Source organism: Furipterus horrens, unplaced genomic scaffold, assembly GCF_987537825.1.
Source record: "Furipterus horrens unplaced genomic scaffold, mFurHor1.1.pri manual_scaffold_3, whole genome shotgun sequence".
Lineage (NCBI taxonomy): Eukaryota > Metazoa > Chordata > Mammalia > Chiroptera > Furipteridae > Furipterus > Furipterus horrens.
In genome coordinates this window covers 175,064,958-175,091,109 of record NW_028327173.1, presented here as the reverse complement: position 1 = coordinate 175,091,109, position 26,152 = coordinate 175,064,958, and the positions used below count along the sequence as shown (strand labels likewise).

General features: G+C 37.1%; 1 protein-coding gene across 2 annotated transcripts; it reads right to left on the bottom strand.

Moving 5' to 3' along the window:
• Nucleotides 1-1,060: 1,060 nt before the first annotated feature.
• On the bottom strand, nucleotides 1,061-26,152 carry CGRRF1 (cell growth regulator with ring finger domain 1). Of its 2 annotated transcripts, XM_090272049.1 has the most exons (6): nucleotides 25,909-26,152; nucleotides 14,765-14,904; nucleotides 7,701-7,878; nucleotides 7,398-7,545; nucleotides 2,480-2,587; nucleotides 1,061-2,246 (listed from the first exon to the last, which is right to left on the bottom strand). In XM_090272049.1, the coding sequence occupies exons 1-6, from the start codon at nucleotides 26,010-26,012 to the stop codon at nucleotides 1,926-1,928; spliced, it is 999 nt and encodes a 332-aa protein (XP_090128175.1). In that variant the 5' UTR covers nucleotides 26,013-26,152; the 3' UTR covers nucleotides 1,061-1,925. The 2 variants fall into 2 exon arrangements, with proteins under 2 accessions (XP_090128175.1, XP_090128176.1); XM_090272050.1 differs by lacking the exon at nucleotides 2,480-2,587.

Here is a 26,152-nt window from a genome sequence, read left to right as displayed (position 1 = left end):
GAGGACTACTGTACTCAATGAAATAAGCCAGACACAAAAGGACGAATACTATGGTTCCGTGTAAATGAGGTACCTAGAATACTCAAGTTCATAAATACACAAAGTATAATGGTGGTTACCAGGGACTGAAGGAAGGGGTAATGTGGCATTATTGTTTGATGGGTATAAAGTTTCAGTTTGGGTTGATAAAGATTCTGAAGATGGATACTGGTGATGGTTGTACAACTGTAAATGTACTCAATGCCACTCAATCGTATACTTAAGAATGGTTAAAATGGTAAATTTTATGTGTATTTTACTACAATAAAAAAAAGTTATGAAAAATGGAGTAAGATTACAGGTGGAATCGGAGAATGTGTCCAGGACAGTTTGGGTACTAGCAGATCTGTAAAGGGAAGCAGGAGGGCTGGAATGGGGGACATGATCTCTGAATATTCTCCAATTTATACCACAAAGTGAGTTCCTCAGATGAGTGGTTATAATGGTAGCTAACTACAGCCGGGGCTGCAGCTTCTGACTGCCCTGCTTCCAGTGGCAGGGTTAGAACAGGGCGTGAGGGATTTCTGAGGTGGGGCTGTGCTTCTAATAAGCCACCAAAGCTCCTTTCAGGCACAAATACTTTGAAGCCAGGAGCCTATTCTGATTCTTTGTAGCCCAGACTCCTAAAAGGTATCTGGCACCTAGAAGGTATTTCTTACATTGCTACTGAATGTAGATAAAAGTTTGATTTGGTTTATAGAATGAAGAATAGGTAATGCCTTTTTGAGAGTGCTATATTTGATTAGAATGGAATAATACTATGTAAAAACACTGATACAAAGATAAGACATTATTCTTAATACAGGCAGGCAAAAATAGCTTGAAAATCTCCCTGAATGTCACAGTTTATTTGCTATGATCTAATTTCTTTGTGAATTGAAGGCAATTTCCACTGAAGACACAAGATGCTCTGATTCACCTTTTTCTTCTTAGTCATCTTAGAAAGAATGGGGGGTGCGGCCTTTTTGCCCATTAGGTCCCTCAACTCTTAGGAGGATATAACAAGGAATAAACAAAGTAATTTACCATTCAGAAGGATATGGGGTTTATTTAGAATAAAAACACACTAGGAAAAAATAGTCATTTCTTTTAGTGATTTTTCTGGCTCTAAATCCTTCCAGTTTTGGATGGACTTGCTGTACAGGAGGAAATCTAAGGTAAGGCATTAAGATCTTCCCTGGTATATCACAGCCTGCTAATCTAATCATATATGACAGTAAATTTAATTATCCAAGAAATTTTATTATTCTTGTTTTATATATCTGCTTTCTATAAATGAGTATCATTCAAACCTATGACACACTAAGAACAATCAAGAATTGTATCTTGCATTTATAATTTAAGAATCTATATTTAAAAATTAACACTTGAGTATTATGCACCTATGATTATCAGGAAAATTAGGAAACAAACAGGTGGATATTTATAAAAACTGATATTTCAGGAAAGGACTTATAGTTAGAAGCCCTTTTCAACTCCTTCGTAAACTGGGAAGCATACAATTACTTTAATTTTTCCAATTGCACTCTAGATTATGGCAAAGGAAAAATATTCAGAAATCTTAAGGCTTTTACTTCCTCAAATTGTAGATGAATTGCTTTTTGGAATTTTTCTAATTGATATTAGCTGATAAAAGGCCAAACATTTACATTCTTCTCAAGAACTCAATGCATTTTTATGTATTAACACAGATGGCATTCCAGTATTTACCACATGGAATAGGAAGGAATAATTACAGTTCATCATCCAGGTACTGTACAAATATGAAGCTAAAACAGAATTTTCACTGTCAGTCAACACTGTAGGTTCCATGTTATGATTAATTCCAAGAACACAAATTTCTGCACCTTCCGTGGAAATTATACTTTTCAGCTGTAACAACATCTTCAAGAAGTTTTCAGTTTGTCCTTATCTTGCTCCTTGTGGCTGCAAAGTGCAAAAGACTCCTGAACAAACTGCCGGCACATCGGGCACTGCCGAAAGTACTTCACGCAGCCATCGCACAGGCATGTGTGTCTACATGGCAGGAGCACCCAGTTCACAGGCCCGTTCTGGCAAACAACACAGTCCTTGCTGTTCTCCTCTGGAGGGTCTACTTCACTTTCAGATAGTCCGGCCTTTTCCAACAAACTTTGGTCTGTGCTGTTTTCTTCAGGAGAGGAATCGCTGGAAGGAGTGGAATTATTACTTGCAGACATGAACAGTTGCTGAAAATCAAAGAAACAAGTTTAAAGACAATTACAAATAGCAATTACTCTTTAAACCTGGGGGGGAGGGGCGGTCATAAGAGATGCTCAAAATTTATGAGCTAGCAAATCCAATAGCAAATAATAGCTAACTTCCATGATAACTAAGTGAAAAATATTATCCCTTTATAAATGGTCATTCTTTGAAACTGCAAACAAAAGAGACAAAGATAAGACTACAGGGTACAACTTACCTTAAGATCATAAAATTGACCTTGAGGCAGGAGTAAATATTGATATAATATTCTACAGGATAGTTTATAAGTTTTATCAGGAATATGAATTACTGACACCATGGAAATCTAAAATAAAAATTGAACACCAGTCAGTACTTAACCTCTTAATATTATTTCACAGATATGTGAAAATGTGTCTCAAATAAAAATAATAAGCTGATAAATTGGATAACTTACAATAATTTATTTAAATCAGTCACTACAGAGGAACCAGTTATAGTTTTTAATATATTTTTTGCCGGAGTTATTTTAATTATACTTGCTTACAAATTTAATGTCATTCCAACAAAAATACCATTAAGCTTTTTTATACCTGAGTTGACTCTAAAATTCTCACAAGGAAAAATGACACATACTATTCTTAGAAAAATACTGAAAGGAAGGCTATTAGCAGGGGCTAAGCCCAGTCAGATATTAAAACAAACTACCAAGCCTCTAAAGTTAAAACAGTGTGGTACTAGCACATGACAAATGGCTAAAACAGAATAAACAGTCCAGAAACAGACCCAATTATATATACAAATATGGTAAAGGTGGCATCTCAAATCATGGGGCAAAGAGAGTCTTTTTAATGAAAGTATTAGGACAACTGAATAGCTACTTGGAAAAAACAAAAATTAGATTTATTCCTCATACCATACACAAAAGTAAACTCCAAAAGCATAAGAGATCTAATTGCAAAAAATAGAACTATACAAGTACTAGAAGAAAACATGTGCATCCCTTTTTAGTCTCAGTGTAGGGAAAGACTTTATAACTCACACCCAGAAGCAGATAAATTTGACTACATAAAAATTAAAAACTTGCATCACAAAAAGCACCATACGCAAAGTTAAAAGATATATGGCAAACTAGAATAAAATATTCACAATGTATATCACAGACTAAGAGTTAATATTCCTAATTTATGAACAACTTTTAAAAATTGAAAAGTGACCAAATATCCCCTAGAGAAATGGGCAAAAAACATGCAGAGACAATTCACAAAAGATATAAATACGGTCCTTAACCATATTAAAATATGTTTAATTTTACACACAACATGATCAATGCAAATCAGAAATTCATTAAGAAACCATATTATACCATCAGATTAACAAAAATTCAAAAGTTTGTCAATACACTCCATAAAGTAATAATCACTCATATATATTGCTGGTGGAAACGTGTAAAAAGAAAAAAAAGAAGGTTCAACTCCAAAGGCACAACCCCGATAGAAGGGAATTTGGCAATTCGGAACAAATGACATGCACTTACCCTTCGACGATACAACCTCAACAATATTAAAATACATACGCATAGGTTGTTGTAACAAGATTATTTGTTAGTGCAGAATACTGGAAACTACCTGAATGTCCAAACACAGGAGATTAAATGAAGGGTACCTGTTCACCCTACGTACAACGGAGTGCTAGGTGGCTATAAGGGGAAACAAAACCAGTGTGAAGAAGATCTCTATGAACTGGTTTACACTGATTTCTAAAAGATATTGTGAAGTGAGAGAAGGAAGAACATACACAGCATACACAGTGTGTGCTACCTCAGTGTAGAAAAGAAGGGAAAGGAGGAAGGAGAAACCAGAAGATAATGAAGACAATGAACTTGGTTGTCTCCAGGATTGGGGTGCGGGAGTGAGGGGAAGGTATACAGAAAACAGCTACATCTGAGTATACCACTTACCACAGTTTTTGACTTTTGGGAGAACTAATTCAAGTAATTTATGAACACAGTGTTTTACTATAAACCTTCATTTTTTGGCAGGCGACAACAGTTTGAGCACAAAAATAATTAAATTCAGTAATTAAACCACAAGAAAACATATAAACAAAAAACAAAAAAAAAGGGAGGTCTCTCACTTAGAGACTACTGAATGAAGACTGACTGGAGGGCAGAAGCTGGAAATTAATCACTTTGCAACCATCATGGTAAAGATAAAATCTAGTAAGAACCATCCATGGATATTCTATGCTGGGGAAAATGTTGGGAAAGAGCAGGACATACTTGCATGGTCTTAAAGTACCTCCCTACAGACTGTGCATGATCTGCAAAGGAAGGAAAAAGGGAACAGTGGAGAAGTCAGACAGCAGCACGCTGACTGAGATCAAAAGCAACATCACCGGTGACAGGAGAGAACCTTGCGTGCCTCTGACGGTGAGGCCCTGTGGACACGTACTGCCACCACCTGTGCACGATGCTGGCTGAACATGCAGGGCTCCAGTGAAACCATGATGTAAGACCAGCAAAACAAAATGAGAAGTGTTCTTTTTTACAAAAAGAATGTGTGTGTGTGTGACTGTATTCTTCAAAAAATGCTAATGTCATAAAAGACAAAGAAAAGCTATGAAAATATTCCAGGTGAATGAAGGCTAATGATACATGACAAATACAGTATCTACTCTAGACTAGAATCTGTACCGAAGGGGAAAGGTTGTAAAGAATACTGTTAGATCAACTAATAAATTGGAATAAAGGTAAAGATTATATAAAATAAAATATTATATCAATGTTAGATTTATAAAGTTGATAAATACATTGTGATTATATAAGAGAACATCCCTATTTTTAAGGAATACACACTGAAATATTTAGGAGTAAAAACTTATCATGCATACAACTTACCCTCAAATCATTCATTTAAAAAATATATCTATACACATATATATACCTACCATATAAGGCAACTAATAATGAAAATGTGCAATGTTAACAATTAACAGCATATCTAGATAAAGGATATATGGGTGTTCTTTTGCTTTTTTATATTTGCAAGTTTTTGAAATTATGTCCAAATAAAAAGATTTTTAAAAAACACCCTACTATAGTTATAAACATACAATATTCTTTACAGCTTTACAAGGATTTATTAATTTGGCAATGGCTTCAAAGGCTTTTAATACTAAGTCAATTTTGTATCAACAATTGGTAAAAGATAGTAATGTTATCGCCTCATACTAACAATCTTGTCATCTGATTTAATATTAAAAGACTCTGCAGCTACTATAATGCTAGTTATAAATATATATGTAGTTGTACAGATATATTTCATGCGGAAAGGATGTTAATAATATAATACTAAATAGAAATGCGTCATAAAATAGTGTGTACCAGTTGATCCCATTTTTGTTTAAAAATTACATACATAAAGGTTTGGAAAGATACAGACAAATATTCACAGTGGTTATCTTTGGATAATGGAATAAAAGTGATTATACCATTTTTCCTTTTGGCTTATCTAGATTTTTTAGTATTATTTCCTGCCATAAACATGAATTGTTTGAGTAATACAGAAAACAAACAAATGTAATTATGTAAAAATAAAAAAAATTTAAAAGTCAAAATCTTGCAGTAACAATCCTTGCTTTCCTTTATCTACCTATAATATCAAACTGGTTCCTAACACTATTGAAATGCGATTTTTTACTGTTACAATAGGTGGGAGAGATACCAGACCTCTCATGGACACTTCCTCATGCACAGGCAACGAAGGAGGCTCACTGATGTTGCTTGGTATGACTTTTCTCACACTGACTAAGTCTGAGTACCTGCTGTGTTTCAGGCACTGTGTAGATTCTGAAAATACACTACTGCTGGTGTGTCTTTTATTTGGAAAAAGAACAAGCTGACTTCAGTTCAATGGAACTTCAATTTGTTAAGATTAAAAACCCCAAAACCTAAATTGGCTTAACCGCATGTGAGCAGGGTCTAGATTTCTCAGTAAGGGTCTACACCTTCCAAATTCAATGCACGCTTGTTTCCCGGGAGATATTCCTGTTAAAAAAGGGGGTGGGGGGTGGGTATGGCACAGAACTACACAGGTTCGTGATCAAACCCACCTCTCATTTCCTGAACGACTGACATTTTTTTCTTTATACTCTGCTTCAGTCCTTATGAGGACATTTGCTCTAATACACAAGGTTGTTGGAAGGAATAAGTTAATGTTAGTGAACACACTTTGTATTTACAAAGTTCATAAAGATGTTACTATATCTTTATTAATAAACATATCTATATCATGCACTTCAGAAAAGTAGTAAATTGTGTATAAGGTCATTCTTGCCATGATACGATTTCACCAAAAGTTTATTTCATGTATAACCTTCTACCATATTTAGAGGATTGTCAGGGCTCAGGTCCTCTTAGATCTCTCAGATGCTTTTATTTTCCTAATAGGGATAAACTACCAGACTAAAGAAATAATTACAATATAATGAGAAGAGTAATTATCACTATAATTACTGAAAATATAGGGACCAAACATATATAAGATGCAGGTGCAGCAAAAACTATGATGGGAACAAGATGACTGTAAACATGCAAAGACTAGAGTGGATACTGTCTTAAAATGGAGCATTTTAGATCTCTACACTATAATGCTCATTTATTCAGGGCTAAAAATGTTAAAAATAAATATGCTTCCCAACAGACTTTTCTATGTAACCAACATGACAGATGATTTTAACTTAATTCAAATACAGGGTAGGCCAAACTAGGTTTATAGTTCTGAATACATGAAAACAGAGTTTATACTTGTATTATTATTATTATTTATTAATTATTGTATTACAACTGTAAACCTACTTTTCACCACCCCTGCATAATACAGCTTTTATTTTCTAAATAGTCTAATAACCCATATGAAAAAAAAAAAGTCATACACTGAAGGAGCTGTTACATGTATAAAAATCATACAGGTATACTTCCCAGGTATTCATTAAAAAAAAACAAAAAAACAAAAAAACAAAAAAAACACATGTATCCAGGCCAAATGTATACCCTCAGAAATTAAAATAAAACTTTTTCCTATATCACTAAATAATTAAGAACCATTATCCAAATCACTTACAAGTAATGCTTCCAAAACTTTAAAATTACTTACAATATCATATATTTCTCGGTCATCCTCGTCAGCTAAGGTCAACAGGGCTACCAATGGATAGCGAGATCTGGGCACTGTACCGAAGTCTTCAATTTTAGTATCTTTTGGTAACTGGCAATATATTTCTTCTTTGCTGTCCTTTTTAATACTTTTTGAAAATGTAAAGGTAAATTGTCACTATAACCAAAAATACAATAATATACCAAAGGTGATCAATAGTAATTTAGCAACAGTCTATTTTATCCATAAAAAGTCTAATGTCTAAAATTTCCATGTCCTAATGGATGGAAGATAAAAGGATACAAATATTGTTCTTGATAGAGATATTCGCTATACAGAGCATCTTCCAATGCTTGGGGAGTGCTTATTTGGAAGCAATAAATGTGCTTCTGCAGAGCCTCATATAATTTTTGAACACTGCACCCCCAGTAGCATGTAAGAAGGCTATCTTCAAGGCAATCTGTTGTCAAAGTTATGCCAGCTGTAGAAAACAAACAAGAAGACAAAGAGAAGAAAATTACCTAACGTAATTTCTAATACTATTATACACAGTGAGTAACAAAAGCTTCTTTTTGGATGTGGGCCAGGCTGCTGGCAGCTAAAGGAACTCATTAAAGGGTATGAAGGAACTCATCTCTAAAACAGGAGGTATAAAAACCTTAATGTCTGCACAATTTTGAAGCACTACCAGTAAACTTCATTATTTATACATTTATGCTAGGAAATGATCAACTTAATTTTTCTATTGACTTCAACACTTTTCCCATATAGATTTTCAAAACTGAAACACAGTTCACTGTTGTTAACCTACCACTCTAATAGTGTCTATACCCCTAACTGCAGGACACAGTAGAGCTGTTTCCAAAAACAAATACACAGCCCTGTAACTACAAAGCAGAGCAGAGCTGCCTCTGAAAGCGGATACACACAAGATGATCACTGGAGTAGGAAAAATATTTAAAAGAAACTGAACTTTACTAATATTAATATACACACTGACAACATTAATATACATTCTTGACAACTTTAATGTACATTCTTGTCACACAGTTAATGTCCCATGTAATATGCAAAATACCGAGGAAAGAGTGAGGATTCCCAAACAAGGAGGGTTTAATAGTGATGTCCTCATTCATTTGCTTGCTTTCAGTGTAATAAGATATTATAATTTGAGTAGCGCTGATTAAGAGGATATGTAACTTATAAGTAGACAAATTACATTACATAGTTTTACCTATATGTTTATGCCTTAATTAGGATTTATTATGTGCCACCTATAGGATTTTCCCCCCTTGTTCGTGGCAGTTGTAGCAATATCAAGCTCAAGTGCAGACCCATCCAGTGTCTCATTGCTGGCAGCGCCAAGCTGTGACATCTTGTGATCAGTGGCAGAGGTGTACTTGCTAAAACAAAAGCAAATGTTTTTGGTCATTGTGAGGCAGGACAAGAAGCAGCTAGGAAAATTTCTTCCAAGTGAAATGAGGGAAACAAGATAGCTAAACAATGTCCAGCAATTAACAGCCTGTTAATAAATCACAAGGTCCTATCTTTCCTAACTGAAGACACTCAGGAGCAGATGGTTTATACCTCTCCTCCCCAACCACAGAGAAAGTAGCTTAAATCACCCTAGTCAGGGAGGGAGACCCAGGTGGTGAAGCTGACCAGAGAATGATCCCAAACTCCCCTATATGCTCATTTTGATGCATCAGCATATTAAAGGACACATCTGGAAAGCTGTTGCATATTCTGTTGAGAGCCTCTCCTGAGACCTCCCCTAAAATTCCCACCTTTAGAAAACAAATAAAACCCCTCAAGATCAAGGAGACAGTGTGTGCTCTTGCTTGAGCATGCCCACGCCCACCTTTCCTCAAGGTGTGTACTTTTACTTTCTTTCTAAGCTCTAAAGGTTCCCAGGAGACTTAAAACCAGGGGGGCAGCACACAGTGGCAACTTGTCTGGGCTAACCCCCTGAACCTGCCTCCAAAGGCGGTCCTATTGCCTCTGTGACTTCCTTTCCCGAATTCACACAACTCAGTGTGGTTCACTTCTATTACTGTAATTTGTTTCCCAAGTTCACACAGCCCAGCATGGCTTACTGTGGCTTCCTTTCCTGAGTCCACAGAGCCCAGACTGGAGCACTTGTGTTACTGTGACTTTTTCCCCTTGAGTCTAGGCAGCTCAGTCGAGGCTCACCCCTGTTGCTGTGATCTTAAGCCTTTGCTTTGTGTCACTGTGCCCAGCTTTAAAAAACATACTCTCAAAATCACCTGCACTCAAACCATGAAATCTTTCCTGCACAAAGTCAAGACCCGCACATTCCGGACTGTGCCAGGGTAGACCCACCTCAGTCCCAGACCCTTTCTGGTGACAGCTGTTTCTGGCTGAAGAGCCTTGGTCTCTGATTCTGGTTTTCCAAGCCTACTGGCAAGCCTGTAAGCTATTCAATATCCCTTTATTGGAGTTGTTTCTATTTCTTGCTAATAGGAATTCTGATTAATGCATTACCTATCTTTTCAAAGGTGATCAAGAGAATGTATTAGAAGGAGATACACAAACACAACCAGATGATCCACAGGATACCAAATATTGTACCATGTACAAATTCTCAGATTCTGAGTATGTATAGTAGCAGTGACAAAGAGAAATTTCTAATCATAGTTAAGCAAAAATTTTAATTGACAGAAACTTTGTATACATAACTGATACAAAATTTGATTTCACATTTGTATGACTCCAATCATCAGGTATTAATTCAAGAATGGAGTATTCAATTAGCTATTTTTTTCAATTAGCTGTTAAATAGTTGAAGAAAAACTCCATTAATACAAATTTTAAAAATATATATATTAAAAATCATACATACTCTTCTCTATGTCACTTTAGAACCATAGTACTACTGTCGAAAGAGCTTCAGGGTATATCTTAAATGAAAAAAGCAAGGTGTAGAAAAAAAGTATGTTTACAGGTGTGAGATGCAAAACAGCGTTTATTCTTGTGTTATTATTGTATTATTTTCCATATGAACAACTGTAAACCTGCTTTTTGCCCCATCCTGCATATAGAATGCCACTGTTTATCTCACAGGAGACAATATCTAAATATATGTTTTTGTTTACACTAAAAAAGAACAATGAAAGGATAAGCCTTAAAAAAACAAACTCAACTTACAGAACATACACACCTACCAGTCTATTTGCTTTGTAAAAAGAGTCAGAATTCCAGAAAATCAGAGCTAAATAAAACTTGTTTATAGACTTTGTATACTTGACTAAAATGTGGAGTGGCAGCAACTACTGATAACTGGATATTAACCAGACTTTAATATAACATCTCTGATAGTAATATGATAAGTAAATGAAAAAGAACTACAGAATCTATAAAACTTTGCTTTCTATAATCTTTCATAAAATTGTCTGTTACATAGACTAAGAATACATTGATTTACATTAACTGATAATAGTTCAAATACCCATAGGCAAAACTATTCTCCCTTGAGTTTCTGCAAAGATCCTTATATTTAATTCCCATTCTTATATTTTCTTAGTCTTCTAAAATTCAGTGCACGCACAACGACATCTTAGGTCAATAACATTAGCAGAACTGGAATATAAACATAACGCAGAAAATCCAGAATTCACATGAAGTGAAGCAGCATGGGTGTGATTTCTCTCAAACTGCCCTCACCTGCCCACCTATAACAACCAAATGGATTGTAACAGACAGTGTAAGAGACAACCCTGCAAAACACTGAAAAAAATCAGGACTATAGTCAAGACTTGAACCATTAAAAAAGAGAAACAATGGGGCAGAAAAGCCACAAACTTCATAAGGATAGTAAAACCAGATATTGGGATATAAAAATTTTAGGTTGCAATGAATAGAGGTTCAAATTTCTCCAAAAATGCTGTCATTTTGCTTAACCCTTTTGTTTATGTTAGCTTTACCAGAGTGACTAAGTCAAAATACAAGGAAGCTGTTTACAAAAGGACAGCAGAATTCCTGAAATGAATTAATACAACTCACCTAATTTGTCCTGAATACCTACTTTCAGTTTCATTAAAACCTCTACACTGGGACCAGGAAACATCATAAATCCAAATACAGTATCATTATATAACAACAACAACAAAAATCCCCCAAGCCCACCCCTAGTAAACAGAACTAAACGACTAAGATTAAAACTTATCCTCTGGTTCATTTCCAAGTGAATCAGGCCTCTAGATGTTCCCCTTCCCTCCTTTATGTGCCAGGCACCTTGGATAGAGTGATTAAAAAAAACAAAACAAAACACAAAATACCTGAATTTTAAAACTACCTATACATCAAATGAAATAATCTTTTAAAATGGCACAATTATTGTTCTGAATATTATTTCAATATTCAGGTTAGACATCTTTATACCCACTGTTCCACAGTTTAAACACATGAATTTCATTCTGCCAAGTACAGTTCCCACCAAAATCCTTCTCATTATTTCCCCATAGAAGACAGATAATGAATGCTATGCATTGGTATTTAAAAAGTAAAATACATTGGGGGAAAAGGGGATAACTGTAATTGAAAAACCAAAATTAAAAAAAAAAAAAAATAAAAAAAAAAATAAAAAGTAAAATACTTCAATAAGCATGCTGTAAGTCCACACATATAAACTTTTTTTCATGTACTTCAGTAATGCTACTATTGGTTAGCATCTGGTGTATTAGGCATAGTTGAGAAGTCTTCTACTTAGTAGATATCTTTTCATTTGCTTCTGACATTTACAGGGCAGGCTCTATTTAAACTCCTTCTGCCTTTAAATCAGACTGATGGATTTCCTGACACTTTCTAGCTCTCAAGTATGCTGTGTTTGTTTGCCCACAAGGTATCAGTTCTTACTTTTTCAGTGGCTCCAGGCTTGTGGACCCATGCTGTGGCAAGAACCACTTGGCGCGCCTGGAATTTTTCTTTAAGACAGAGAGGAAGGGTGGGGGGCAGAGAGAGAAACATAGATTTGTTGTGCCACTTATTTAAGCATTCATTGGTGGATTGTTGTATGTGCCCTGACTGGGGATTAAACCTGCAATCCTGGCACATTGGGACGGCCCTCTATGGAACTGAGCTACATACCAGGGCCTGTACTAGTGGAATTTTTTCATGGCGGTCCTGCTCAAGAGTCAGATGTGAAACTATAGCAGGTCCAAGTGCATGGCCACATAGGGCAGAAATAACCAATCACCACTATCCTGTACCTTTTATTCAACATGTTTTCTAAATAAGTTAGTTTTCTCTGTCGTATCATAAAATTTGGTTTTCCAAATTTTTGGTAAAAAAGTTACAGAATGAATTCCTTATCCACTATTATGGGAAAAAGGTCCTTAGTTCCCTTCAATTCATAGATTTTGTGTGTGCATACATACATATATACACACACATTCACATACATATACATACATGCATACATACATGCATGCATACACAGTATAGTATTTATAGCTAAGGAAGAAGAGTAAGAAATTTTCTATTTTCTCATTCTAACTCAACTTAAGGTTGATGATCCCTATTGATTGAGTACACTAATTTTTGACAACTGATTCTGGAAGTTAGAGGCAGGAAGATGACGAGGCAAGAAAGTTCACAGAAGGCAAGGAAGCAGGATGTCAAGAAGAAAGGACTGGTCAACTCTGTTAAACACTGCAGAGAGAACACTAACTCAGGCCTGAAAAGCATCCAGTAAATTTTATGACTGCTGTGGGTCCAAGATGAGGAACATAAGTGCTAATTAGTGACCTTGAAGAAAGTCATTTCAGTAGAGGGATACAAGGTCTGTCTGTGCAATATTGATGTAACCTGGCAGCCAAGGAGAGTGGACTGGAATGTGCGTGTGTAAACAATGACGACTTACTGTACTAGTCAGTGGGGGTGGTAGGCAGGGTTGAGCGAGCATGTGTACTGTGTGGCTGTCACATTCAAAATGACTGAGTAGAACAATAAATCTGCATCAAATTTTGTGTTATGCTTGAACATTCCTCTATGGAAACTATTCAGATGATTCAGAAGGCCGCAGCTATGAGTAACTAGTGATTGGCAGCTTCATCATGACAATGTGCCTGCTCATGCCTCACATCTCATGAAGTTTTTTGGCTAAACATCAAATCACCCAGGTGACTCAGCCCCACTACAGCCCAGATTTGGTGCCCTGTGACTTCTGGGTTTTTCCAAAACTAAAATCACCTTTGGAAGGGAAAAGATTTCAGACTACTGATGAGGTTCAGGAAAATAAGACGGGGCAGCTATTGGGAGAACTGTGTGAGGTCCCCATATGCCAACTTTGAAGCGGACTGAGGTGTCCTTATTCTATATACAATGCTTCTTGTATCTTGTATCTTCAATAAATGTCTCTATTTTTCATAGAGTGTGGCTGGATATTTTCTGGACAGGCCTCATATAGGTAAAAACCAGGCTATACTGCACTAAGGAGTAAAAGGAGAGCAGGCTAAAAGGAGAAGGCAAATGCAAACCACTTTTACGAAGCCTGGCTGGGAAGGGACAAAGAGAAATAGGATAGTAGCTAGAATGAGATGAAAAGTTGAGAAAGTTTTGGGTTGTTTGTTTTTAAATACCAGAAATGTGAAGTAAAAAGGTGATAGAGTCTCAACCAAGAAAACTTTGTAGAGCTACAGAACTATATCTAGAAATACCTATTCTATATCTCTACTGAACTGTCACAAAAGCATTTACAAGTCCAGAAGTTCAAAACTGAATTCATTACCTTTTTTCCAAAACCTGCTGTTCCTCCTGTATACCTCACCTCAGTGAAAGGACCTATCTATGAAGGACTCGAGCAAAGAATTTGAGTCGTCCTCGACTCTTGTCTTACCTGTCCCCAACACACTCCTTCTCTTTCACTGCACTGGTTCCTAGACAGCCTTGCAAACAATTTTCTTTACAAGTACAAACACCTACCATCTATTATTACCCTCTCTCAAAATAATTTTATACCAAAATACCATAATTTCAGATTATAAGACAGCTATTCTTCAGAAGGTTAGCAACCTTACATTAAGTATAGTTTTACTACACCATTCTTACATTTCCCACTATACTGAAGACCTATGAAAATAGCACAGTGTGCTAACAGACTTCTCCTATCAACACCTGTGATACTTTATTTTTCTCAAATGCCTCTGTTGCTAGTTGATAAATTCCTTAGGAGCAAGGTTTGTGAATTATTAATCTTTGTATCCAAGTATTCAGTACAGCTCCTGGAACAAAACATGTGCTCAATAAACGTTTGTTAAGTCTAATGAAAAGAAAGCAATAGAGAAAGAAAATTAAAAGGCTAAAAAGGGGACACAGAGAAAAAAAATCTTTGGAAAATAGCTACCAACTTGTAATTGAAGCTGAAGATGGATTAGAGATCTCTAAGCCAAAAGGATTCTTGACTTGTCTCATTTGCTTTTTGAAAACTCTTCTGTTGAACTGGGTCTCTTCTGAATTTCTCAGAATTACTGGAACATCCCAACCAAACCTGAAGAAAAGTAAAAATAAATTAATACATAATTTTGACAAAGGTTGAAACTTTATTATGTGTAGAATGTATGCTTCATTAGTTAATCTTTTTAATGTAAGTATCAGAAAAAGAGGTTAGTTTACTCAGTTTACATTATATTAGAGAATTAATCTAAGAGAGATTAGAGGTCCCACACAATTGCAATATACTGTTCTAATGGCTGAATCAACATACTCCCGAAACTGAGTTCTACTGTTAACAACAAAGGAGTATATCGGTTATAAATTGTACCTAATGTAACAGCAAAAACATGACAGAATTATTAAATTTTTATAATGATATGAAAAACAAATACGTATTTAATATGCAGACTATTTGATATTATTTATAGGACAAGAGAACTTATAAACACCAAATATAGCTCTACATTATATAGCATATTTCTCCTTTTACATTTCATGTTAAAAATGTAATTAATGCATACTAAATTGATTTAGAAGGAAAATAAAAGGGACTAAATTCTTTTTCAAAAATTTTATTTACTGATTTTAGAAGGACTGTGGAGAGAGAAACAAAAATTGGTTGCACCACTTATTTATGCATTAAATGGTTGATTCTTGTGCGTGCTGTGACTGGGGATTGAACCAGCAACCTTAGCATATCAGGACAACACTCTAACCAACTGAGCTTTTTGGCCAGGGCTCACTAAATTCGATTCTTTATAAAATAAGAAAGCAGCTAAGTTTATTCAATTTAAATAAAATAACTGAAAATGAACACACATTAGTTTACCCAAGGGAGTTTAGGTTAAGCTGCCTGTTAGGTTCATACTTGGACGTACTCTCTTTTCTCCAAGCACTTAGTAGTGATAGACAAAAATAAAAAGAGAAATAAAAAGACCCCACTGAGCCCTGGCTGGAGTGGCTCTCTGGTTGGGAGTCCTCCCACAAAGCAAAGGTCACAGGCTCAATTCACGGTCAGGGCACATGCCTGGGTTGCTGGTCGCTGGTTGGGGGTGTGTGAGAGGTAACCAATTGATGTTTCTTACATTGATGCCCCCCTCCCCTTTCCCTCTCTCTAAATAAAATCTTTTTTAAAAAAGGCCCTGCTGAAATGAGTAAACAAAGGAACAGAAGAACTTGGCAATGAAAAGGAATAAATTATTGCTACAACCACATGGATAAATCTCAAAAACAACATGCTGTGCAAAAGAAACCTGACACAAACGAGTACATACTAGGATTCCATAATATGAAATTTGAGAGCAGGCAAAAGTCATCTATGATAGAAATAAAAAGCAGAACAATGGTTGCTTCTGGGGTATACAGACTGACTGGGAAAGGATATGGAAACTCTGGTGATGGTAATATTCTAGATCTTGATAGAGGTTTGAATTGTACAGGTGATGTGTTTGATAATACTTAATATTCATACATTACATTGTAAATAAATACTACTTCAATGAAACTACTAAAAACAAAAACAAATATTGAACTCTAGCTATGCAATGCTTTTGGGTACAGTATAAGTTACTTCGAAGTGATCAACAAAAAAGATGGACTGATGTGTAGATAAAAGGATGGATGGATCAGGACAGACACGTAATAAAGACATTAGAGCAAAATGTTGATATAGAACCTAAGTGATGGGCATATGTGTGTTTACTGTATAATTCTTTCATTGTATGTTTGAAAAACGTAATAATAAAATGTTGGAAAGAAGAGACATAGGCTCAAAGACATCTTTATGAACGAAAAGGGAAAAACATAGTAATATGTAAGGCTTATGCCATGGTTTCATGGGTTCTAAGTCTGGCAGTAGACAGTGGTAACTGAGTCTTCCCATGTAAGAGGGCCTTATAGGTTGTCCACTCAAGACAAGGGCCAGGGCCAGGTTCACAACTTGAATTCAGGAGCTGGGTTAGGACAATACCAATAGGGGATAGAACTGTCACTATAAGCCCTGGTCTCTGACTAGAAAGCAGGGGATTGTCTAGAAATCTCCATGGAGGCAACTGTAAAATGGTTAAAAAGCAAGGATGAGAATAAATAGAGGGAGAAAACTTCCACTAAAATTTCGATTGCAAACTAAAATTTCAAAACAAGATGAATAAATTGAGTGTCAAGAAAAAGCCAATAAAATCAACAAATGGAATAAAATTTCACTCCTGATGAATTTAATTTTACATAACATTTGGATAGGACTGTCTTGGTTCTGCCTAAAAAAGCTGAAAAGCAAGCCTCTAACAGATCAAACTATTTCCAAACTGCACCCCAAAATAAAGCTCAGGAATATTTCTATGAATACAAAACATCCAGCATCAGATAAAGTAAAATTCACAGTGTTTAGTGCTCAATAAAAAATTACCAAGCATGCAAAGAAACAGAAAAACAGGACCCACAATGAGGAGAGAAACTAATCAACAGAAATAGACCCCAGAAATGATACAATACAGACACTAGAATTAGTAGACAAGGACATCAAAATAATTGTTCTAACTATACTTATAAAAGATGATAAAGACTGAGCATATTATACAGAGATATAAAAGATATGAAAAAAGACCCAAATCCATTGCTGAAGATGAAAAATACAATGTTTGAGATGAAAAATACACTGAGTGGGATTAACAGCAAATTGGACATTACAGATCAAAGGGTTAGTAAATTCTGAAGATCTAGCAACAGAAAGTACCCCACATGAAACACAGAGGGGAAAAGGCCGAACAACAAAACATCAGTGAGCTCAGGGACAACTTCAATCAGTCTAATAGACATGTAACTGAAGTCTGCAGAGGAGGGACAGAGACAGTACAAGAAAACTACAGACTAATATCAATCAGACACACAGATGCAAAAATTCTTAGCAAATTAAATCCAACAATATATAAAAAGATTAATACATCATGACCTGGTGAGGTTTATCTCAGGAATGCAAGGTTGGCTTAGCATAACATTAAAATTTTAATGTAATTCACCATATTAACAGAGTAAAAAAACAAAACATACAATCATCTCAATACATGCAGAAAAAGTACTAGCTAAAATCTATTGTCTATTCCTGATAAAAACTACCAGCAAACTAGGAATGTAAAGGAACTTAACCTGGTAAAGGGCAGCAATAGCAATAAAAAATGTTCAGTTCACATCATACTAGCAAAACTGCTTTCCTCCTAAAATCAGTAATACTGGTACGACACAATAGCCATGTGTCCTTAAGCAATCTTTCAACCCCTGTGTTACTGTTACCACACCTGTAAAAGTTTATAACGGGGCTTGGCACTACATAAGTGCTAGCAATGATGATGCTGATGATGGAGTAGACTTAAGAGTTGGCAGAAGGACTAGAGAGAGAAAAAATCCAGTAACTTCTCCTCTTTGACATTCAGAATCAATTACCCCACAGGTTCTGCCTCCAGTGCTCACTGCCCCAGCGCCTTCTGAAGGTTCAGTCAGGAATACAGAGTGGCAGGACACAAGACATAACCTTCCTATGACAGCCATAAGACAGCACCTCCCCCTTCCTTCCTTCATCCCGTGGAGTGAAAAGAACAAATGAAGAAAAACCACGCTATGCATACTCATCACATTTTCTGGCCCCTTCCTCATCATTTTAATTCTTCTCCTACCTCCCCCACCCTTTTTTTCTTTACTCCCCCTGCCTGGATCCTTATACCCACACTACCAGCAGTAGAAGCTAGAATTCAGATCTCATAGAGTTAATTTCTACTGTAGTTTCAAGCACTGTAGTTCAGGTACTTGACTGTATTGGACCTAAAATTTTCAATTAAATAATTCTTAAAGATACAGGAGTCAGAAACTTCAAAACACAGGGCTTTGGGGAAATAACTGGAAGCGGCCTCTTGTGAACATGGAATTCCTTTGTAATATGCTTTATAGTCTCCATGATATATCTGATTTTAATATAAAAAATGTCTTCAAATCTTTACATAAAATCAATGCTCTCTGGCTTTGTATATGCTACAGAATGAAACAAATAATTTGAGAGGTAAAGTGTTGCTTTTCTTTAAGCATGGTTATCCAGGGCTGCCTGGCCCAGCATTACATCGAGAGTTGACAAAGCACACCTATAATTAAAAGAAATTCACTTCTCTAGGTTTTTTATTTCTCTGCCTCGTGCATAATCTTAGGCCTACATTTTCTAATATCCTAAGGCCCTTGATTTAACTCATATACATCTTTTAAAATTAGTATTATGAATCTTGCTTAATCTTTGACCTTTTTATCTTATGTAAACTTCTTACTGTGAAGGATAATATACATACAGAAAGGTACACAAAACATAGTTCAGTGAATTACAAAGTAATTGTTATTCAGGTTAAAAATCAAAACGATGTCCTCAGAAAGTCTCCTTGTGTCAACTTCCATGCATTACCCTTTCCCTCTCCATTGTACTGACTTCGGGTACTGTAATTTAGCTTTTGAATTTTATATAAGAGGAAGTATGCTGTGTATACTTTTATTTCCTATTTTACAACATTTTGCTTGAAGATTCAACCATAAAGGTATACTTAGTGCATTTTTGTGGATGTATAGCATTCTGTTGTGTAAACATATCATAATTTGCTTATTTATTCTACTCTTAATGGACATTTAAGTGGCCCTCACTTTTTGGCCAATATAAATAATGCATAGTGAACATTTTCATACAAGACTCTCAGTGCACATACATGCATCTGTTAGGTGTACACTGGAATGGAATTTTTCAGCCACAAGGTCTGTGCTTCTTTAACTTTAGTGGATAATGCTTAACAACTGTTCTATGTAGTACTGTCAATTTACACTCCCACCAGCAATGAATAAGTGCTCCCCTTTGCTCTGTATCCTTGCCAGAACATTATTAGCCATCATAGTAGGTTGTGATGATATTGCACTTGTTTTAATTTCTATTTCTCTGATGATTAGTGAGGTTGAACACTTTTTCTTATGCTTATTGTTACTTGAATGTCTTTTGTGAAAGTCCTTGTCATGTACTTTTCCTGGTTTTCTAGTGGTCTGTCTTTATTTTGCTTATTGATAGAAATTCTTTCAATGTCCTGAATATGAGCCCTTTGTTGGATTTATCTTCACCCCTTCTACATCTTGTCTTTTCATGCTCACAATGGTATCTTTTGATAAACAGAGTTCTTAATTTTAACACGAAGTTATTAACCTTTTCCTTTAAGGTTAATGGCTTTGCTCTTTGGCTTTTCTTTCCTGCCTTATCTGAATTATGTCCTAAAACTGCTACATTTCTCAGTTACAATGTCAGACATTTTAGTATTCCTGTCCTCTTAAAGCAGTTAGCCAAGCATGGCTAGAGCAGCCAGCACTTAGCCAAGGCCCATACTTGACTTTGCCAGCCCTGGTCCCCTGACATCCTCATGCCCTGGGGGGTAAGAGGGGTGGTGCACCAGGTAGAATTCACTGTGTAATAGTGACATCATAGTCTGACCACACCTCTTGTCCTAAACATTACGTTTAATGTACTCGAAGATCATGTAAGCTATTTTTTGGGCACCTGATACACTGATGACTCAGGCTGAGCTTTCAGCTTAGTATAATCCTAAACCTTTTCACATGCCTGACCCAGCGTGAACATGCTAATTTCTGTACAAAAATCCACAACTTTCACAATTTCAACTTGTTGATGTGGGCCAATATTTCTGTCTTTAATGTATTATTTGAAAGCCAATGTGCATAAGTGCTTGGGAATAAGGTTAAAATTGGAGACTGGTTAAACAGCAATCCATAATAAATGCTGACAAATGGTTCTGTAAAATACTGGGAAGTAGACCCAGTGGTGTGTTTCTGGCCACCATCCTTACATCTGGCTTTTTCTACATTTTTAACCCTTTGAGGACCATGCGTAGTTCAAAATTTGGATCAACATGAGAAAAAGTTCTATCAATATATAACTTGAGGTACAAAAAAAGAGAACATAACATAAAATATGAATTATTCCATTGTTAGTTACATTTATAGCCATTGAAAAAAGAGTTGCTGGGAGTGACACTGGCACTTTTGGGAAAATTTGTCAGCGTCGCTCACAGCGATGCTGGCACTCAAAGGGTTAATCAAAAACTTGAAAAAGACATCGATGTCTTGTGTATCAGATCATGGCTGATATGACATTAGAAATAAAAATAGTAAAATAGAAAGTTGACCGATTTTTCTTCTCAATCAATTCCATCTTTATCTTTTTTTCCACTTAAGGTCATTTTGGCAACTGTTAGTAATGAAATACCAACTAAATAAATATTTCTTAACATTCATTACTTTGTCTTTTATATAAACTGAGCCCTCCTTATTTTTTCCACAAAGAGAATTTTCCACTCTCTTTGTTGTTATAATTTTATACTTAATCCTCCCGAATTTTTTATAATCCTGTTTTTTTTCCATTTCTAAATTGTTTGTTGCACTTGTTCATAATGCTTAAACTTGCAGTAAGCAATAACCTGTGGGCTTCCAATTCTGTCCACATTTTTTCATAATGTATACACAATATCTTACTCTGCATACACTTCCTAAGCTTCTTTTCAGCAGCTAAAACAGAACTGACCTCCATTCCTTGTGTCTGAAGTCTCATGGAGTCCCTCATGAATAAAAGTTACTTTGAGGCTGTAGTTTCTGGCTCAGTAGTAAACAATTTTTATCATCCTTTCAGTCTTCAGAAAACACACAGACAGTTTGCAGGGCCTCCTCTCCTGCCCAGTCTCCCAAAAATGGTCTCACTTGGCTAGTTGGATACTGAGACTGGATCAGCATACACAAACCATTCATGAGGACATGCCTGGTAGGGGAGGAGGGCCGTCTCTGAGGGAACTGCTGTGCTAATGACATGACTTTGGAAAAAGTAACTCAATTTCTAAAATTTGGAACCCTTAATTATAAAAAGAAGGGTTAGAGTAAAAGTTCTTATGGCCCTACTAAGGTTTGAAATGCCATTTCTAGAGTTTTGGGTTTTCTTCTAAAATGTTTCAACAAAATTCTTGCTGATGCATCATACATTTTGCACCGTAAGCAAATACAAACTAAAGTCATATTCTTTCCTAAGGATAAATCTGTACCTCATCACCAAACTCATCACACACAAACAACCTAATGTTTGACAAGAGATATGAGAAGGAGTCAAGGTCAATGTTTCAGGCAGGACTGGCGGAAGGCAGATACCACAGCAGTTATTTAAACATAAAGAAGTGTTAACCAAGTACTGGAGGACTGAGAAAAGCAAGAGGGGGACATGAAGGTATCCTAGCATGAAGCAGTTATCACTCCTAGGGCTGGGGATACAGAGAAAAAAGTGGGGGTTATTACAAGTTAGAAACTTAGAGAAGGGATCCCTAGGAGCTAGGACCCAGACATTTTTGGTAGGAGTTCTGGCCAGCTGATATCTCTGAAGGAGTGCCATAAGGTTGGTTCTAGATACAAGTAAAAACTAAAAACTAAAATAAACTTCTGGTCAGGATGGAGACATAGGTAGACATGCTTCGCCTCTTTGTGCAACTACAAGAATTACAACTAACCTCAAAACAAAAAACACCCAGAGCTGCCAGAAAATAGAACTGTACGAAAGTCTGACAACCAAGGATTTAAAGAAGCCGTATTCATCCAGATGGGTAGGAGGGGCAGAGACCTGGAGTTGGGGCAGAGAAGACGCCGTGTGGAAAGGAGAGGTGCCAGCGGCGGCAAAACGGGCAGGCCCATCAAGTGTGGTGGATAAAAGTCAGGAGGGGTACCTTGGGAGTGAGCGATCCCAGTCCCAGGCCAGGCTGCACAGCCCAGGGTTCCAGCAGCAGGAAGATAAAGACTCGTAACTTCTATTTGTAAAAACCAGTGAGGGTTGAGGTGGCAGAAGAAATTGCCGGTTTCTCAGGAGTCCATTTAGAGCGCCCGCAGGGACTCAGAATGTACACATACCCACCCACGCTGGGAATCCCCACCAGGGCAACAGTGAGAAGGGCGCCAGTCACATATGGGAAGCGGGTAAAGTGACTGGAAATAGGGCAAGGGCTGGGCAAACCTCCAGAAGCCAGGCATTGGCACTGTCCCGTCTGCAACCTGCCCCCCACCCCCAGAGCTACAAAGTGGTGAAGAAGCTACGGCCCCTCTCTGGCAAATACCTAAGGCCCCACTCCATACAACTTTTAACAAGTAGCCTAAGACAGGGAGTCAAAGCAGCTCTACGTAACACACAGAAACAAACACAGGGAGGCTGCCAAATTGAGGAGACAAAGAAATATGGCCCAAATGAAAGAACAGAAATAAACTCTGGAAAAAGAATTAAATAAAATGGAGACAGCCAACCTATCAGATGCAGAGTTCAAAACACTGGTGATCAGGATGTTCAGAGAAATGATTGAATCAAGCCACAAAATAAAGGAAGAAGTGAAGTTTATACAAAGTGAAATAAAGAAGAATATACAGGGAACCAACAGTGATGGGAAGGAAGCTGGGATTCAAATAAACAATTTGAAGCAAAATGAAGAAATTAATATTCACCAGGAACAGAAAGAAGAAACAACTATCACTCCTAGAACAAGGAATAGAGGAAAAAGAGTTACTAGAGTCTAGACGCTTGGAGGAAGGGCCCTTACATAACAGAGACTCAGATCTAAGGAAAGGGTATTGATATCTTTGAAGAGGTGCAATGAGGCTGGTTCTAAGAGTGGAAAACTATAAACTGGAAAAACTGGGACCAACTGTTAGTGTCGGAGTGAGGCACTATTGCTGTGGTAAGACAGACAAGAAAAAGAACCAAACAGCAAGCAGCAAGTCCTCTTGTCCGCTAGCCTTACACTCTCCCTCCCCTACTGGCAAAGCCTCATAGGCTGCCAGCTAGCAAATAAAAAATGTCATTAAGAGGTTCTGTCTCAGATTCACAAAGCAGAATATATAATGGTAGTATGAAGCTAAGAGACAATAGCTTAATAACCTGTAGTCAGGAAGAAGCAGGGAGTAGCTGCAGAGTCAAGGTCCCTAATTATTTGAAACTGTTAAAAAACGTATATGGCCTTTTGGTCTCCTTTCTGCACAGTTCCTGGCAAATAGCAGAAGTTTCATAAATGTGAGGAGCTAGGGTTCACAGAAACCACCATGTAGTCAAAAAGAAACACCATACTTCTAGTTGCGTGATTCTTCACTATTGCTATTGGAATTTCTATGTTTGAAGTTCTTGTTCTATCTCCACTTCCACACAGCACAGCGGGACAAGGAGAACAGTGGAAATAAGCAATGGAAAAGAAACTCAGAGCTGAATTGAGGTAAGAATCATAAGAGAGAAGACAGATGACCATTAGAGATTATATTTTGGAAGGTTAAAAAAATTGACAAGGGTGAAGAGTATAGTGGATTAATGGATTTACCTTCTGCTTGGGGTACTATTTGAAAGTTGTCTCAAAGAGAGCTAGATGGTTTTCATTGTTTCTACTCAATGAATCATGACCTTGGCTTAGGTTAGCTAGTAAATGCTAGTAAAAAGGTTATCTACCTGGATAGAGCTAACCCAGATGGAGAGAATAGTTGGGTTAAGCTCAAGATGGCTGGTTAGCCCCAAATCAAGATGAAAGTGACTAGCACTGACATGGTCTTGCAGCCTCAGCAAAGTTTATCCAAGAATTCCAAAAGTCCTACAATTATCTAGAAATTCCATCCTTACAAAAGCCATACCTAAATGTAGTATCATTAAGTCTTCAAACAAGTCTTAAACCTGGCTGAGCCAGGATTTGAACCTAGGTCTGATACCAACATCTGTGTCTTAACTAATATAAACATGATGCTTCTGACTACCCTTCACAGAGTTGCTGCCATCATTGACAATATGGCCTTCACTCATTTTCCTCTTCTCAATAGATATCTAATTAGTTGGCCCATTGGAAAATTAAAATTTAAGGATATAATGCAATTATCAACTAGTTACCTATTTCCCTTAGCAAAGAAAAATTGCATTTCTTTAAGAGAATAACAACATTAACATTACAGTTATTTAAAAATCCCGTGTTAAGACTATTTTTCTCAACTGGGCAACAGCGTCCTAATACCAATTACAAACTTTCTTGAAGAACAATAGCAATAAAATCTGATGGGCCAAGAATAACAAAATTTTGTGTAAAATTGGTCTTAATTTTTCCCCACAGACAAACAAGGAATTTTATGCTCTTCTGCTTCCAGTGTGGGGAGCAGTGGAAAAATGTTAAAACTTTGCTTAGTTCCTAAAGATGGCACATGATGTCAGAAAATGACAAGGCCTTGTATCCTTTCTTTAAAGTAATCACTTATATTGTGATCAAAGGGTATTTTTAAACTCGTTTCACACGGCCTACTTTATTCACTAACATGTCTCCTCTGCCCCTCTGCTCATGCCGTATTCTCTGAAATGCGTTCTATTCTCCACTACATGCACTGCACTCCATTTATTTTTCAAAACACTCATTTTTCAAAATCCAGCTCATGTCTCTCTTCAACGGATGGACTAGTTAAATGATTTCAACTGGCTCTATCTATAAGGCTTCTCTAAACATGATACAATGGGGTTCTGTTACAAGTGAAGCTGAGGCCAACTGCTCCGTCCAGAAGTACAACAATCAAAACTTGTTTACTGTCCATGTCTGTTGTGCACTGTATCGCAGATGACTGGATGCTCTGAACACATAGTAGGCCCCAATCCTGGAGAGAAGCCTCTTGGACAAGCCCTCATTCCCAACACCAAGACCAGGCACTTACTGGCTGCTTTATTACCCAGAAACAAAGCTGGGTAAATAAAATACCTCAATCCAGCACCACCCCAGTTTGCCTGCAGCGACGGGGATCGTTCCTGGACGGTATTGCGGAGCAGTGATGCAGGTATGGTGTCCACCTTGTTTCCCTTGCGGAGCCAGTTGGAGCCCTCGGCACCGGCTCCCGGACAGCCCCAGGTGCTCCAGCGTCGCAGCGCCCCTGCTCCGATGCCCCCAGTAGCTCGTGGAGACCCTACTCGCTGGCTGTTTGCCCCTCCGTCTCTTACCACTAGCTCTGGGGCACTTACCATCCCAATACCAGGCCGGCGGTCACGATGAAGCAGGTAAAGACCACCGCGATGTAGAAATGCGGCGAGTACTCATAGAGCGTTACTAGAAACACCGCAGCCATCAGGGTCTCCTAAGCCGATCCAGGCAGCGGCGCCCAACCCAACTCATCCAGGTCCGCCAGGGTAAAAGCCACTACGGTGCCCTGCAGCGGACAAACTTTGTGCATTCTCACTTGCCTGAGGTTCTGGTAAACTGAACGGC